The sequence below is a fragment of the Gopherus flavomarginatus genome, chromosome 20, assembly GCF_025201925.1.
Source record: "Gopherus flavomarginatus isolate rGopFla2 chromosome 20, rGopFla2.mat.asm, whole genome shotgun sequence".
Taxonomy (NCBI): domain Eukaryota; kingdom Metazoa; phylum Chordata; order Testudines; family Testudinidae; genus Gopherus; species Gopherus flavomarginatus.
The window spans coordinates 17,435,351-17,449,108 of NC_066636.1; the positions used below are offsets into that span (position 1 = coordinate 17,435,351).

At 44.8% G+C, this 13,758-nt stretch overlaps 1 protein-coding gene across 3 annotated transcripts in view; it reads left to right on the forward strand.

The window, feature by feature from the left end:
* The window catches only part of LOC127037780 (26S proteasome non-ATPase regulatory subunit 4), a 68,866-nt gene that overhangs the window by 25,665 nt on the left and 29,443 nt on the right, over window positions 1-13,758 (forward strand). Inside the window, exons 5-15 of one of the 3 annotated variants that reach the window (XM_050929855.1) lie at window positions 596-713; window positions 2,037-2,189; window positions 3,526-3,825; window positions 4,894-5,099; window positions 5,834-5,917; window positions 6,790-6,838; window positions 7,291-7,375; window positions 7,677-7,814; window positions 8,821-8,950; window positions 10,751-10,822; window positions 12,909-12,993. In XM_050929855.1, coding sequence (XP_050785812.1) covers window positions 596-713; window positions 2,037-2,189; window positions 3,526-3,825; window positions 4,894-5,099; window positions 5,834-5,917; window positions 6,790-6,838; window positions 7,291-7,375; window positions 7,677-7,814; window positions 8,821-8,950; window positions 10,751-10,822; window positions 12,909-12,993 — 1,420 coding nt within the window. The remainder of the gene's footprint in view (window positions 1-595; window positions 714-2,036; window positions 2,190-3,525; window positions 3,826-4,893; window positions 5,100-5,833; window positions 5,918-6,789; window positions 6,839-7,290; window positions 7,376-7,676; window positions 7,815-8,820; window positions 8,951-10,750; window positions 10,823-12,908; window positions 12,994-13,758) is intronic. The other 2 variants (XM_050929856.1, XM_050929858.1) reach the window with 2 other exon arrangements.

Genomic DNA, 13,758 nt, shown 5'->3' on the forward strand with positions numbered 1-13,758 from the left:
ATCCACTCTGAGATGAGTCTTCCTGTGGGTTATGAGCTAGTACTGTTACTTTACTTGTAGGTTGGAGTGTTAAGAGAAGAAAGCAACACTGATTCCAAATAAGCTCCCTAAGACATATACAGGCCTCTCTAAAGCACTCAATAGTATAGTGGCTAGTTCTGCACTTGTTGATATGCACAACAGAATGCAACTCAGCCCCTAATTTTAGGTATTCCTCAACTGTTCCATTAGAGCATGCATTCAGCAATGACTGTCCTTGCATTATATATGATAGAAAAATACCTGCTGAAGCTCTCAGGCATGCGAGGGTTAACGAAAGAGAATTTAAGGCAGCTGTTCTCAACCTGCAGCCCACTGCTTGCAGCCCAATCAGCACAGAGCTGTGGCCTATGTGACATCCTCAGGGCCATACAAGTAGTATTGGATGCGGCCCACAATGGTAAATAGGTCGAGAATCACTGATTTAAGGTGTGAAATTTGCCATCTGTTTTTTGGGGTTGTAGAAAATTGCCTTGGGGTGGTCCTTCTTTATTTTTAAAAGAGGCATTTAAAAGTACTATGTGTATTTCTAACTATCCGTTCCCCACCCCCACAGCGAAGGGAGTAACCTGACCCCAGCTCATCACTACAATGACTTCCGGTTTAAAACCTATGCTCCTGTAGCATTTCGCTACTTCCGTGAACTGTTTGGAATACGGCCAGATGACTATCTGGTAAGTCACTGGGGAAGCCAGTGTTATTTGTCATACTTGATTTTTCCCTTCTTCCCCAGTGTAAATTGCCTCTATCCGGTCCCACTCCTAACATCGTGCGCACCAATGGATGTTGTCTCAGCTTCGCCCCCTTCTTGAGGTTTGCCTTTATTTATTAAAGTTTACCAAGAAAAAGCCCTTGGCCAGGACTTCACTTATAGCCCTCAGCCTGATCCCCAATTCCCCAGTGTGGGCAGATCAGTATTTATCCTTGTTGGGATCTCTTGACCCTTCTGATGACTGTTGGCTTATGTTCTGGAGTGGAGCTAATGAGACCTGCCTGGTCTGACTGTCAGATTCGCAGCAGCATATTCTGAATGTCCATACAGAGTCTAGTACCAATTCCGTCCTGATTGTGCTTCTCAGATACCGTCACATGAAACTCTCCTAGCCTGGACCCACTGTAGGCTCTCTTGAAACCACTGCTTTAACCCAGGGGTGGCCAAAGCAGCAGCACATGCAGCCCACAGAATTCGATTGTGCAGCTCCCATCTTTGATGTGGAGCTCAGACTACTAGCATCAAAATAGAGTTGTGCACAGTGGGCCAGGTGATCTCTGCAATTGTGCTACTGTATTAGAGCAGGATGCAGCAGTTTTTACTCTATTTTATACAAATTAGGTGTGATCCTTGCTTATAGGGCCCCGTGGTTGGCCAGAATCTGTTGCCCTTAGCCGGTCAATGGGCCAGTAGTTTCAGGAAGGAACCAAACTGTTCCTTTACGTAGCAAGCAACTGCACTAACTCGGGTGGGGGGGGGTGTCCTGGTCTTTGACTATAGCTCCTAGGTGCTATGCTAATACAAATAATTACTAACGGCGAACAACCCAGAGGGAGGGAGGGAGCAAAGCTGCTGAGACATCACAGGCTTATAACTACATCTCCATGCCTACCTGTAATCTCTCCAAACGAGACATGTTCTAGCACAAAGTTACGGACATGAAAAAGCTCTAACCTGAGGGCCACAGATTCCAGAGACAGTCCTGCTGGATGCTTCCCCAATTCTAAAAGCTGTGCCGTGACTTGCTGCGCTCATAAAACATCTCTAGTTTATCTAACTTAATGAGCTAGTAACCTGTCTATGTACTGAATTGCAATATATGATGCTGCTGTTCACTGGGCTGGCTCAAAGTGCTTTGCAAGGGCGCATATGCGGATGTATAACGACTCCTCATCTACGTTCTCAGACCCTCGAGTTGGCCCTTTAGCTGTAACTTGGATAAAGATGCCTGTGCTTTGTTACTTGTTTATCTTATGCCTTTGCTTTTTAATTCACCCCTCTTCAGTACTCGCTCTGCAGTGAGCCGCTCATTGAGCTCTCCAACTCTGGGGCTAGTGGTTCCCTCTTCTACGTATCCAGTGATGACGAGTTCATCATTAAAACAGTTCAGCACAAAGAAGCAGAGTTCTTGCAAAAGCTACTGCCGGGTTACTATATGGTAAGTGACCTTTCTGCATGGGTTGTATTGATGTTTCTCTGATGGCATAAACTTGAGAATATCGTCGTAGCTGGTAGATCACAGGCTGTGTGACCGGTTAACAGCTGGTCTCAAGGCTGTATTTTCAGAGATGTTGAGCACACTCCACTCCGATTAGCTGCAGGGGCAGATGCTCAGCAGCTCTGAAAATCTGGACCTGAGCCCTTTGGGTTGGTCAACTCCATTTTGCCTCTGCTGCCTAATACTGATACACCCTCCTGCATGTGACTGAGAGAGACTGTTGGAGCTCTTTGGGCCTGCACCGGGAGGTTTGTACCAGACCTTCCCATTTGGATTGTTTTGAAGAGTGCCTGTATCCCTTAAAGGGACCCACCCAGTGTTCAGGCTTGCACTGCTAGATTCTTTGTGGTTGAATAGCTGAGTGTGTGTCTGCTCAGTCAGTGTTTGTGCGAGAAGCTCCTACTCATGATATGCAAAGACTAGCAAAGTTCCTTATTTCCTTTCCCCTCTTCTGGACCATTCTCTTTGTTTCATCAGTGCTGCCCAACAAACACTACTTTATTTAAATTTAACATGCCCATGTTCCAGGGCCTCTGAGTGTCTGTCTAAAGAGTCTAAAAATGTGATTATAAATAGATCAATGGGCCCTGCTAGTCCTAGAACAAAATCAGATCCAGCCTCAACATACAATATATAATAATCCCATTAGAGATGGCAGATGGTCCCAGAGTGCTTTACTAACTGCCTCCGTGAGTGGGAATTTGGCCAGGATAATGGAGTTTGTCCCTGGCTTAGAAAAGTGCCATGGGATTCTTAATACATGCATTGGTTAAGACCTCTGCTTAAGACCATGGCACCACCAGCACTTTGCCCATATTACTAGGTTGGGAACCTGGCCCAATGCTAGTTTCTGCAAGCACCAGAGTTATAGTGGTCTCTTACTCCAGTATGCACCCACCTCTATCCTGTTTAGGATTAGATCTGGCAAGAGCCTAGCTTGAAGAGGGAGTGGCAAACTAAAAAACTAAGCACAAAAATCCCCCTTTTCCCTGCTGGCTGCCACAGATGGGCTCTGTTAAATAATTGTGTGGATGAAGATGCAAAAGCTGCATCGGACACATTCAATTTTGGAGAGAAAACATTTCTTACCCTAGAGTTACCTATCTATGCCCCAGGTTCATCCATCCCTGATTTGTTGCTTTGCTGATCATCACTTTGGATCCCAGACAAGGTTGCTTTGATTCAGATACACTGGTAAAGAGCAAATAGCTAGCCACTCTGAATTTAGGGAGTCACCCGGACTCTGAAGTTATGTCTTCTGTCTTTGGGCATTTAGAACTTGAATCAGAATCCTCGGACACTGCTGCCTAAGTTCTACGGGCTGTACTGCGTGCAGGCTGGAGGGAAGAACATCCGCATCGTAGTGATGAACAACCTGCTTCCCCGCTCTGTGAAAATGCACCTCAAGTATGACTTGAAAGGCTCCACCTATAAACGTCGAGCATCCCAGAAGGAGCGGGAGAAGGTCTTCCCGACATACAAAGACCTGGATTTTATGCAGGACATCCCTGATGGCCTGTTCCTAGACTCTGATATGTACAATGCCTTATGCAAAACACTACAGAGAGATTGTTTGGTGAGTAACGGGTGAGACAGGCTGAATTGAGACCGATTTCCCCCTTCTCTGTGGATTAGCTTCATGCCTTTTGAAATGCGTGTACCCCAGGGTCATTGTAAAGCTTCTTAGGCCTGGCATCTGCCCTATTTTTTCCTTGTGTGTCTACAGGTGGATAATTCTGCAGTGCAGTTTTTAAGTGAAAGGTGCTAGGATTGAGTCTTCTGTCCCCCAGAAAGGCACAGCCCGGGCAGCTGCAGTGCAGTCACCCCCTCGAAACATTGCCCTCCCCGTACAACTCAATTCTGACCCAGAGAACTCTGCTATCGTGATCCATTCAATCTTTGGCACCTCAAATTCAAATCAGTAATCTAGAGGGACAAGGGCCAGTCTTCCCTCCCCTATCCCCCTGAGCAGTCAGATTTATGCTCCCCACCCAATAATGTCTTACTACTTTAAGGCCTGGGCTACATTGCGAGTGGGGTTGGAACTAAGATACGCAACTTCAGCTACACTATTTTGCGTAGCTGAAGTCAAAATATCTTAGTTCGACTTACTTGGCTGTCCTCACGGCTGCGAGTTGACTGCTGCGACTCCCCCATCGACTCTGCTTACTCCTCCCACTGAGGTGGAGTACAGGCATCAATTCAGAGATCGAGACGCGATAAATGGATCCTCGATACATCAAACACTACCTGCCGATCTGGTGGGTAGTATAGATGTACCCTTCCAGTAGGAGGAGTCCTAATTTTAGAGCAGTTATGTGGTCCAGCAGATAGGACACCGGACGGAGAGTCAGAGGACCTGAGTTCTGTGCCTGCAACTGACCTGGTGTGCAGCCCTGCACAAATCATTTTCCCAGTTGCCCTGTCTGTAGAAGAAAGATACTGATATTTTACTTTCCTTTGTAAAGCTGCTCATTGTTCTCTGTGGGTGAAGATCACTGGGTGTTTATATAGAGGCCATCCCCTTGGTATTTTCAGAACACTAAGCAAAAATAGTCCGTGCATGCATAAAACTGGAATAGTTTAACCATTCATATAGCCTGCAAAACGTAAATGATGCCATATTGACTTTGTTTCCATCCAGGTTCTGCAGAGTTTTAAAATCATGGATTATAGTTTGCTTGTGGCTGTCCATAACATTGATCAGGCACTGAGAGAGCGTGCGATAATGGATGGGACGTCCCAGTCGGACACGCGAAGGCCAGCTACCCAGAAAGCTCTCTACTCCACTGCTATGGAGTCTATCCGAGGAGAGGCCCGGCGAGGCGGCACCATAGAGACTGACGACCAGTACGTCTGCTTTGATCGTTCAAATTAACATGGCCAATTCATACTTAAAGTAGATAGGGTAAAATTCAAGAATTGATAAGGAAGGTGTGATTTTAGGTACTGAGTATGGATCACAGAGCCAAAGCATTATGGCAGGAGTATGATGTAGGGCTGAGTCTGAGGCTTGGGATTCAGGACTCCTGAGTTCTAGTTTCAGTTCCTTATTGTGAGCACGTCACTTAAGTCATTTGTGCCTCTGCTTCCTTGACCTGCGAAAGCAGGATGCTTGCCAGCCTCACATGGATATTCGAGGATTAACGTGTCTGTACCACACCTGGAAGCTGTACTCAAACACCTAAACATTAAGTATCGCCTCCATGGATCATAGGAATCGCTATAGCGGATCAGACCCAAACTTCTGTCTCTAACAGTGGCCAGCACCAGATACTCCAGGGTTTCTTAGATCCTTCTCTAAGTGGTCAGTTATCAATTGACCAGCCCCCAGTTTCAGTAAAATTGACAAATGTACAGAAAACAGGGATAAGCTCTTATTATGTTTTGATAACTTACCGACTTAGCATTTAGCTCTGATTTGTCTTCACTAGAGTTTGTCAGCTCAGCAGTAGGTATTCTCTGCATGTTGCCACTCGTTAATCCACTTAACGTTTAACGCATGCAAGGCTAAGTTGTGTAGAGTGAAAACGTTTTGATCAGGGTAAAGCCTGCAAATCTCATGCTTCCTGTTTGTTTTCTAGAATGGGAGGCATTCCAGCCCGGAATTCAAAGGGAGAAAGGCTGCTTTTATATATTGGTATCATCGATGTGCTACAGTCGTACAGGTAAGAGTTTTTACATGACCCCTGTATGTTGTCAACTGTGGATAAAATAAACCTCCAGTAATAAAATTGGCCCTGTTTGGTTGCAACAGTTTGAGACTCTGGCTTGTTTACTGACGACTACAAGCAGTTTTTAGTTTTATGGCCCCATTTCCTTGACATTTTTCATAGGCTGAAATCCCCACATGCTCCTCTGGACCTTATATCCGTCTTTTACTCGGTGTCAGAGTACAGGCTTGCTCTTACAGGCCAGGGTTTTCTTAGACTTGGTGATTATGCTGAAGGGAGTGTTCAGGAAGTAGCAGAGAAAAATAGGTGGTAGGTTAAAATTACCATCGCACCTCTTTCCTCTGCAATGAAAAATAGTTTTACAACTTTGCTTAGATGTTTGTAGTGTTGGTGTCAAGTTGGTGCATAGCCTGGGGTGCTGGGACAGTTTGTATAGTGTGTGTGTGTGGGGGAGGGGTGCTAAGAGCCATTGAACCAAACTATAAACCCTGAATATGGTGGAAACCACTTCAAGCCCAGAGGTGCTGCCACACCCCTAGTTTCAGCTAGCTGGGAATTCTAGCTAACTAAAAAAAAAAAATTGAGAGCTTTTTACATTTATCATTAGAAGTCAATGAGCGTTATCTCACTGCTGTTGATACCTCTTCAAATCTCCCCCCAGAAGAATAAAACTGCTACTGAATGTTTAGATTATTTTCACTAGGTCTGTAAATTTACTTTGGCTTTAGGAAAAAGGTGCATTTCAGTTGTATCTCTCAATGATGAGCCAAACTGCAGCAATGAACGCAATTGACTAATACTGATTGCAAAGCCTAAATTTGAAAATTACTGTGGTCTGTTCACTGCTTTCAAATCTCACTTCTCAGATTCGTTAAGAAGTTGGAGCACTCATGGAAAGCATTGGTACATGACGGGGTAAGTGGCACGAATGTCATCCTGGGGGTCTTAAATTACCTGATAGCAGTAGTTTAAAATCAGGTGTCCCATCAAACAGAGTTGTTTGTGTAGATATATAGTAAAGTAGTATCTATGGTCACACCTTATATTAAAGGTATATTTTATAAAGATCAACAAATGATTAATAAATGTTAATAAATGCATAGTCGATGGTTAGTCCATGTTAATAGCTTGCTTATAACCATCTATAATGCTTTCTATTGATGTGTTTATAACACATACTATTCATGATTTCAACGGCTAATAAACACTTTTTTAATAGTTTTATACACCATTTATAAAGATGCCTTTAATATCATGTGACCATACTTGTTCCAAATGTAAACCTACTCTAAAAGAAACCCATGTTGTCTTAGAATTCTGCTTATCCCTAGTTACATGCGTAACTTTTGCCCCTTGGATGTTTTTAGGACACTGTGTCTGTGCATAGGCCCAGCTTCTATGCAGAAAGGTTTCAACGATTCATGTGCAACACAGCATTCAAGAAAATACCATGTAAGTATCTCTTCACAGGTGGGTTCCTGGGAGGCTGCTGTAGTCAGGGAGAGAATGAATGGTGGTGCGTCTGATTAGTAGGAAACTTGTGCTGTGTGAGGGTTACTGGTACATCTTCCTGCCCTGCAGAACGTGACTGACAACTTGTAGGGGAGGGTCTTTCATCCATCAGCTTTCTTCAGAGTGCAACACTTCCCCATTAAATAATAGGGAAGGTTATGGATGTTGCTGTGTAAGAATCTGTTTCCTCTTCTGGAAAAGGTGATATTAAGTGAGATCTTTCTTTTCTTTTGTCTTCAAGTAAAACTTTCTCCTTCTAAAAAGAGCCGGTCTGGCACAACTGTTCCTCGGAGGCCGGGTCAGGGTGGAGCCCCTTACCAGTCGCATTCATCGTGTGAAACTAAAGCGCAAGTAACAGCAGAAGCAGATGTGGAGCAAGGTTGGTGCCTATGCTAGAAAACCCAGATGACAGGAATTGCTTTCCTTTTAAAAAAAAAAAAACAGCAAAAGAAGCTTGGTTCAGCCCAGATTTTTGTGATCAAAGACCTCCACTGATGAGACTGTGGGGACATTCAGTACACGCTGTCTGAGTCTGCAGGCATACTAGGGCACTATCCTGGGGTCACAGATCTAATCACAGCTACCAGGACTCAGATGCAGCCATTAATATATTGCGCGTAGCTCAAGGGGTATGGCATTCTGAGGTGTCTTCAGCAGGCCTAGAGGAGTTGTCAGACTTTTATGAAATGTGTCTCTCAGTCCACTGAGGACCTGCCAACATTGTGGTGCATTAATGGTGGAATAGTAAAGAGACCTTTTTTTTCTACATAATGTATACTTAGCCCGTGGCACTCACTGCTACAGGAAGTGAATGAGATCAAGAACTAATTTAGCAAGAAGCAAAAAGAGATTAGACATCTATATGAATTACAACTGGATATTCTTGTTATCGTAACAAATTCTGGAATGGATTTTAAACCTCAGTCTAAAGCCCTGAAGCCTATCTTTAATTCTTAGAGGTCAGGAGGAGACCTCATTTGGTAAGGAGTGGATTATCCCATGTCAGTAGCATTGTTACCCCATCCTCTGAAGCATCTAGTACTGGCCTGTGTAAAGACAGGATACTGGACTGATTGGACCTCTGGTCCGATCCAGTATGGTAAGTCCTATGTAATTGGCCTAAGTAATGTCTTGAGCTTTGATCTCCTTCCCTGTGGATCATGCCCTGCCTGTGTGTTAGTGGAAATGTTAGTACAGAGACTGTATCACAAAGAGCTGGATTCACTAAGAATGGATACCAAACGCGCTGGTCTGGACCATTCTGTTGTGTAGTTTGCAGCATTGGCTACAGAAGATCTTGGCAAATGATTAGTTATGGCTGCTCATGCAAGGGGATGCTATTCATTATGTTGATGACCGAGCTATCTGTTCTGCTCTTCCTGCAGGTTCCCATCTTGGTCGCCCCGATCTCCTTCCCAGAACTCCTCCAGTAGATGAAGCTAACAGTGATTCCATGGCAACAACCTTGTCCACTTCTTCGATGGGCAGTGGAGGCCTTAACTCTCCAGCCAACAGGTACCTCTCCATTAATCACAACGGTGCGTGGGAGGGCACTGCTGCCTGCAGGCTGGGATACTCTGCTTTCAAACACATCAGTCACAGGGCAGATGCCTGCCGCTTTCATGGAGTGTTTATTTTTTGGCATGCTTGTCAAACTACTTGTCTTTTGAAGAGTCGTTCCATGCCAGACGGGTTCAGTACCATCAGCACAAGGGGTCATGGTAACACCATTAACATGCAGTGTTGTGTTTGAAGACAAGGCAGTGTTGCATCCTCTGCTTTGTAAGGTGGTGAGTCTTGTTGGCCTTCTAGCTCCTTGCTTGAACTGTGTAGCAGCTTTGATTTTTTTTTTTTTTACTTCATCATTTGAAATCTTTTACAGTAGGTGATTTGGTGAAATGTCTCTTAAAAAAAGAAGACGCAGGAGAACACAAGCATAGTAGCAAGCAGGGTTGACAGAATATACTTCATTTCCCCCCCTCCCCCACCCCCACCCCCGAGGTGTTGAGCTCTTGCAGCTCTCATGGATTCCAGAAGAATTATAGGTGCTTAACCCCTCTGAAAATGAGGCCACAAGAAAATGAGTTTTAAAAGTGCATCTGCTAGGAGATGAATGAGCATACACAGCAATGAAAGGACCCCCTTGAATCTTTTGTTTGTTGCAAAAGGGGTAAGATTGGTAGAGAATAGGAGGGGATGTAAGGGGTGGGGCAGTCTGGATCGTGGAAGCGCACAGCTGCTCTGATGCTAATTTCTCATATCGCAAATGATCAGAAACATTCTGTCCTCATTAATCATAGTCTGACTGCAGAATGTCACAAACCCAGCCCAACATCTGATTTTTTTGTTCTGTCCTGAACTGGTGGGCCAGAACTGGATTATAAATTTTATAATTTGCCCATCTCCCACACGCTGCTTTATAGGGATCTGAAACCAGATCTTCTCCTTTTCAATAAAGTGAGCATTTCTGAGGCTTTTTCTTGTCTCACTACTGAGGGTCTCTCTCCTTTAATTTCTGCTTAGGTTAGTGGGAGTGCAAGTTCACAAATCTGAAACCTCACCAAAGGATTTGGCTAGAACAGCTCCTGCTATCTGCTCAAATAGGTGAGGGCGAGGATCATGCTTTGCCTGAAACCTCTTCAGTTCTAAGCAGAATTTTGACTTCTACTCTCTGTAGATGAAGTACTTCATAGCCTGTTTTTAGTAGGACCACTTGTCCAACTTGCCATATGCCCCTTTACTGTTCAAAGGCTATAAGTGGCCTGCATCTAGGGAATTCATCATATGTAATATAATACCATGGAACACAGTCATGGAACGATACGTGCCTTCAAGGTATGGTGTCATCCTTGCATGACATCAAAATAATACCAGCATCCATAGGATTTGCCTTGCTGGGTTAATCCCACTGGTCCATCAAATCTGGAATCCTGTGAACATTTATTGATTTTTTTAAGGGTAGGAAACAACCTTCCCTCCCGCACCCATCCATTAATACACTTGCCCAATGGGGCAACACTACACATGGATAAAGCATTTCCTTCCTGACCCCTGCAAGCAATCATGAGATGCAATTACTTTTCTCGAACCTCCCATAGATACAAGTGAGGAGAGATTGCTAGAGCAAGGATCTTGGTCTTGTGTTCAAATCCCATGGCACTGTATTTAATGGACTAGCACTGAGGTAGTTTCGTAACTGTAGTAATTGTTTACATGGAATTAAACCAGAGTTTCTCCTTCTCTATAGCGTCAGCAAGCCTGTGGCTTTGTATTTACCACTCTGTGTGGCTTTTCACCTTTGTAATCTCTGTGTAGGTCAGTGGGAGTTCAAGTTCACAAGTCTGAAAATGCTACAATTAGAACAATTCTCAGCTTCCGCTCCAATAGGTGAGAGTGAAGACCAAGACCGGAAAGGCACTAATTTGCCCTGTATTTAAGTTCTAAACACAAGGGGATGGGTCCCCTATTTTGCAATATCAGGTTGAAAGAACTACTCCGGTCTCTGGTTTGCAGCGCAGCCACTTCCCCTCCTGTGGAGTGTTGCTATATGCCTCAAACTGTGCACAGTCTGCACTGAGGAGGATGCAGCCCTCAGAGCAACATAAGCAATACCACGCTGTTAGCGTGTGCTTGCAGCAAATCCTGCCTGCCTTTGTGAGGGGTAGGGGTAAAGCCAACCCCGGGTGCCTGCCATTGACGTGTGGCTGTCCCTGCACCGCCTTCTGTGTATGGAGTGCCCCTGGGCCAACACTCATGACAGAGTAGGCTTTCCACACTGGATCAAGTCATTGAGCCATTAAATCTGGTGTCCTGCTTTTTGCTGTAACCAATACCTAATGCTTCAAAGCAAGCTGTAGTGCTGTGCAGGTGGGAAGGAGACTGTCTCCCTGAGATATGTGGGGGTCAGTTTATATGCTGTATAACCTCAGATGAAAAGAGGGGTCGGTCCAGAAGAGAATGGGGCTGGGAGTTAGGACTCCCCTGTGTAGCTGGACCCATCACTGCCATTGACTCTGATATTGTTTGTGAAGCACTTTGAGATCTCCAAACAGTGCTTCTAAATAAAGTATAAATTATTCAGCCATAGTGTTTCATTGACATCCTGTGGCAATGAGTTCCATAGTTGACCTTTCTCATGGCTTTAGGTGGGGAATTTCTCGTCTTCCCTTTGCTGGATTCTGTGGCACTACATAAATGACCTTAAAATTAGGATATCATTTCTTAACCCACATAAAGTTTGCATTTTAAAATTTATCATCAGACTTTCCCCTCTTTGTAAAATCAGTGTCTGGGGCATTGTATTCACCAGCTGAGGGTCTTTCTCCTTTTAATCGCTGTGTAGGTCAGTGGGACTGGAAGTTCACAGCTCAGAAAGCTCAGCAGAGGATGTAGCTAGTTCAGCCCTGAGTAACTGCTCAAATAGGTGAGGCTTTTAATCTAGGCAGGGAAGATGTGTGGTACCTTCTGTGTCCAAACACAAGGACTCCAGAGTCTCCAGTCTGCTGAATGTGAGTGAACAGAAGATTATTGAGCAGAGATCCTAGCTTTGCAGGGTGACCACTTTCCATGTACCGAACGTTGTCCTCCACCGCGCGGTTTGACAGCTCTATGCATTTTGTACCCTCCCGATGATGCACGCAGCACCAGATGACAAGGTGTAGCCTGCTGGAAGCAAACAACAAGCCCTGGGTGCGTTAGCTGCATAAACCAAAGTGCCTTCAACTTCAGAAGCATGTGGCTTTCCTTATGCAATCGCAACTCTTTCTTTAAGACAGTGACTGTACTGTGACTAGCATCTCCTGGCCTGTGTAACACGTGGTACTGTGGGGTCCACAAATGAAAGAAGGTTGAAAACCCAGTGTGCTTGTAAAGAGGAGCCATTGGTTTATCTGAACCATAAGCATTCTCATCTAGTGTTTAAGATATACGTTTACACAATACACAGAGCAATTAAAACCAGGGAAGAGAAGGTGACTGCTCCAACTGAGTAAACACGGGATGGAATGTTTGTAGAATAGAAGCGTGATGGAAATTGGCCTCTCTTTGCGTTTCCCTGAATGAGTCAACACCAGTGGTGGGCCCCACCTGCTTGCCTGAAAGTCCCCTCAGTTTGAGTCTGTGATGACGGTAGTTCTTGTTTGAATAAAAAATCTCTGCAGTACCCATGTGGAATGTGGGAAAGGAGCACTCTGTCCTGGAGAAACAGTAACACATCACAGCACTCTTGTGGGGCAGGGAGGAGAAACCTGGATTCCAGACTGGCACAGTCACTTTGGGGTGGGGTTTATTTATTTTCCTGGTGCAATCTTTTCAAGTACACGTGCCAAGGTGGCTCATGAGTTAGGAACCTCTCGTGTGGCTAAGAGATGCTTTATACATTGCGAGGGCATATTAGGAAACCCAAAGGGACACGAATTTTGAGGGATTGTTTAGAAGAAGTAGCTTCATAGGTGTCCCTTTTCTGTTTCCCCAGTGGCTCTGCAGGGCCTTCCATAACAGAACGCTCCTCAGAACTGACAGAACGTTTTGAAGACGTGCAAGAGACAGAGATAAGCTTTGTAAGTACCTGCATTTCTATAGGTCTGAGGAGGGCTCTGTCGGGCACTTTTAGTCACAGTTTAAAAAAAAAAATAGTTTAATTGGGTTTTTAATTCAAATGCAGGTGTTTTGTGCTTGGGGTGTGAGAATCACGAAATGCAACAGACTAACTCAATGGATTAGTTTCTTTGATACCAATGGCCCCTCATTGTGCTGCATGCGACTCAGACATCTAGTGAGACTCTGCACCAGAGATCACATAGAGTGGGAGGGGAAATTGAGGCACAGATCAGACATGTCCAAAGCAGGTCTATGGAAAAGTTGAGAATAGAACCAGGGCTCCTGGGTCTCAGTTCAGTGCCAGAGCCACTGGGCCACAAAGTGTATTTATCCAGGCTAGTCTCACTGTCCAAGCTGAAAGTGACCCATCACCATGATTTGGGACCTATAAAACCACAATCAAGTGTAGACCAAACCTGTGACCTGTCTAGACAGCATCTTCTAATACAATGTCTGCCTCAGAGAGGCCAAGAATTGCTCGGCCCGAGATCAGTGGTTCTCAACTTGCAGCCCAATCAGTGCAGAGCTGCAGCCCATCTGACATCCCCAGGGCCACAGAAGTAGTATTGCATCCGTCCGGCAATGGTAAATAGGTTGAGAACCACTGCCCTGACTACTCAAGGACAAGAAGGAAGCACTTTACGACACTCACATTAGCACAGAGTAGTTGTGCCTGTTCAGAGACTAGCTTTTGAAATGTAAATGAGGCTTTGCATTGTTACTGG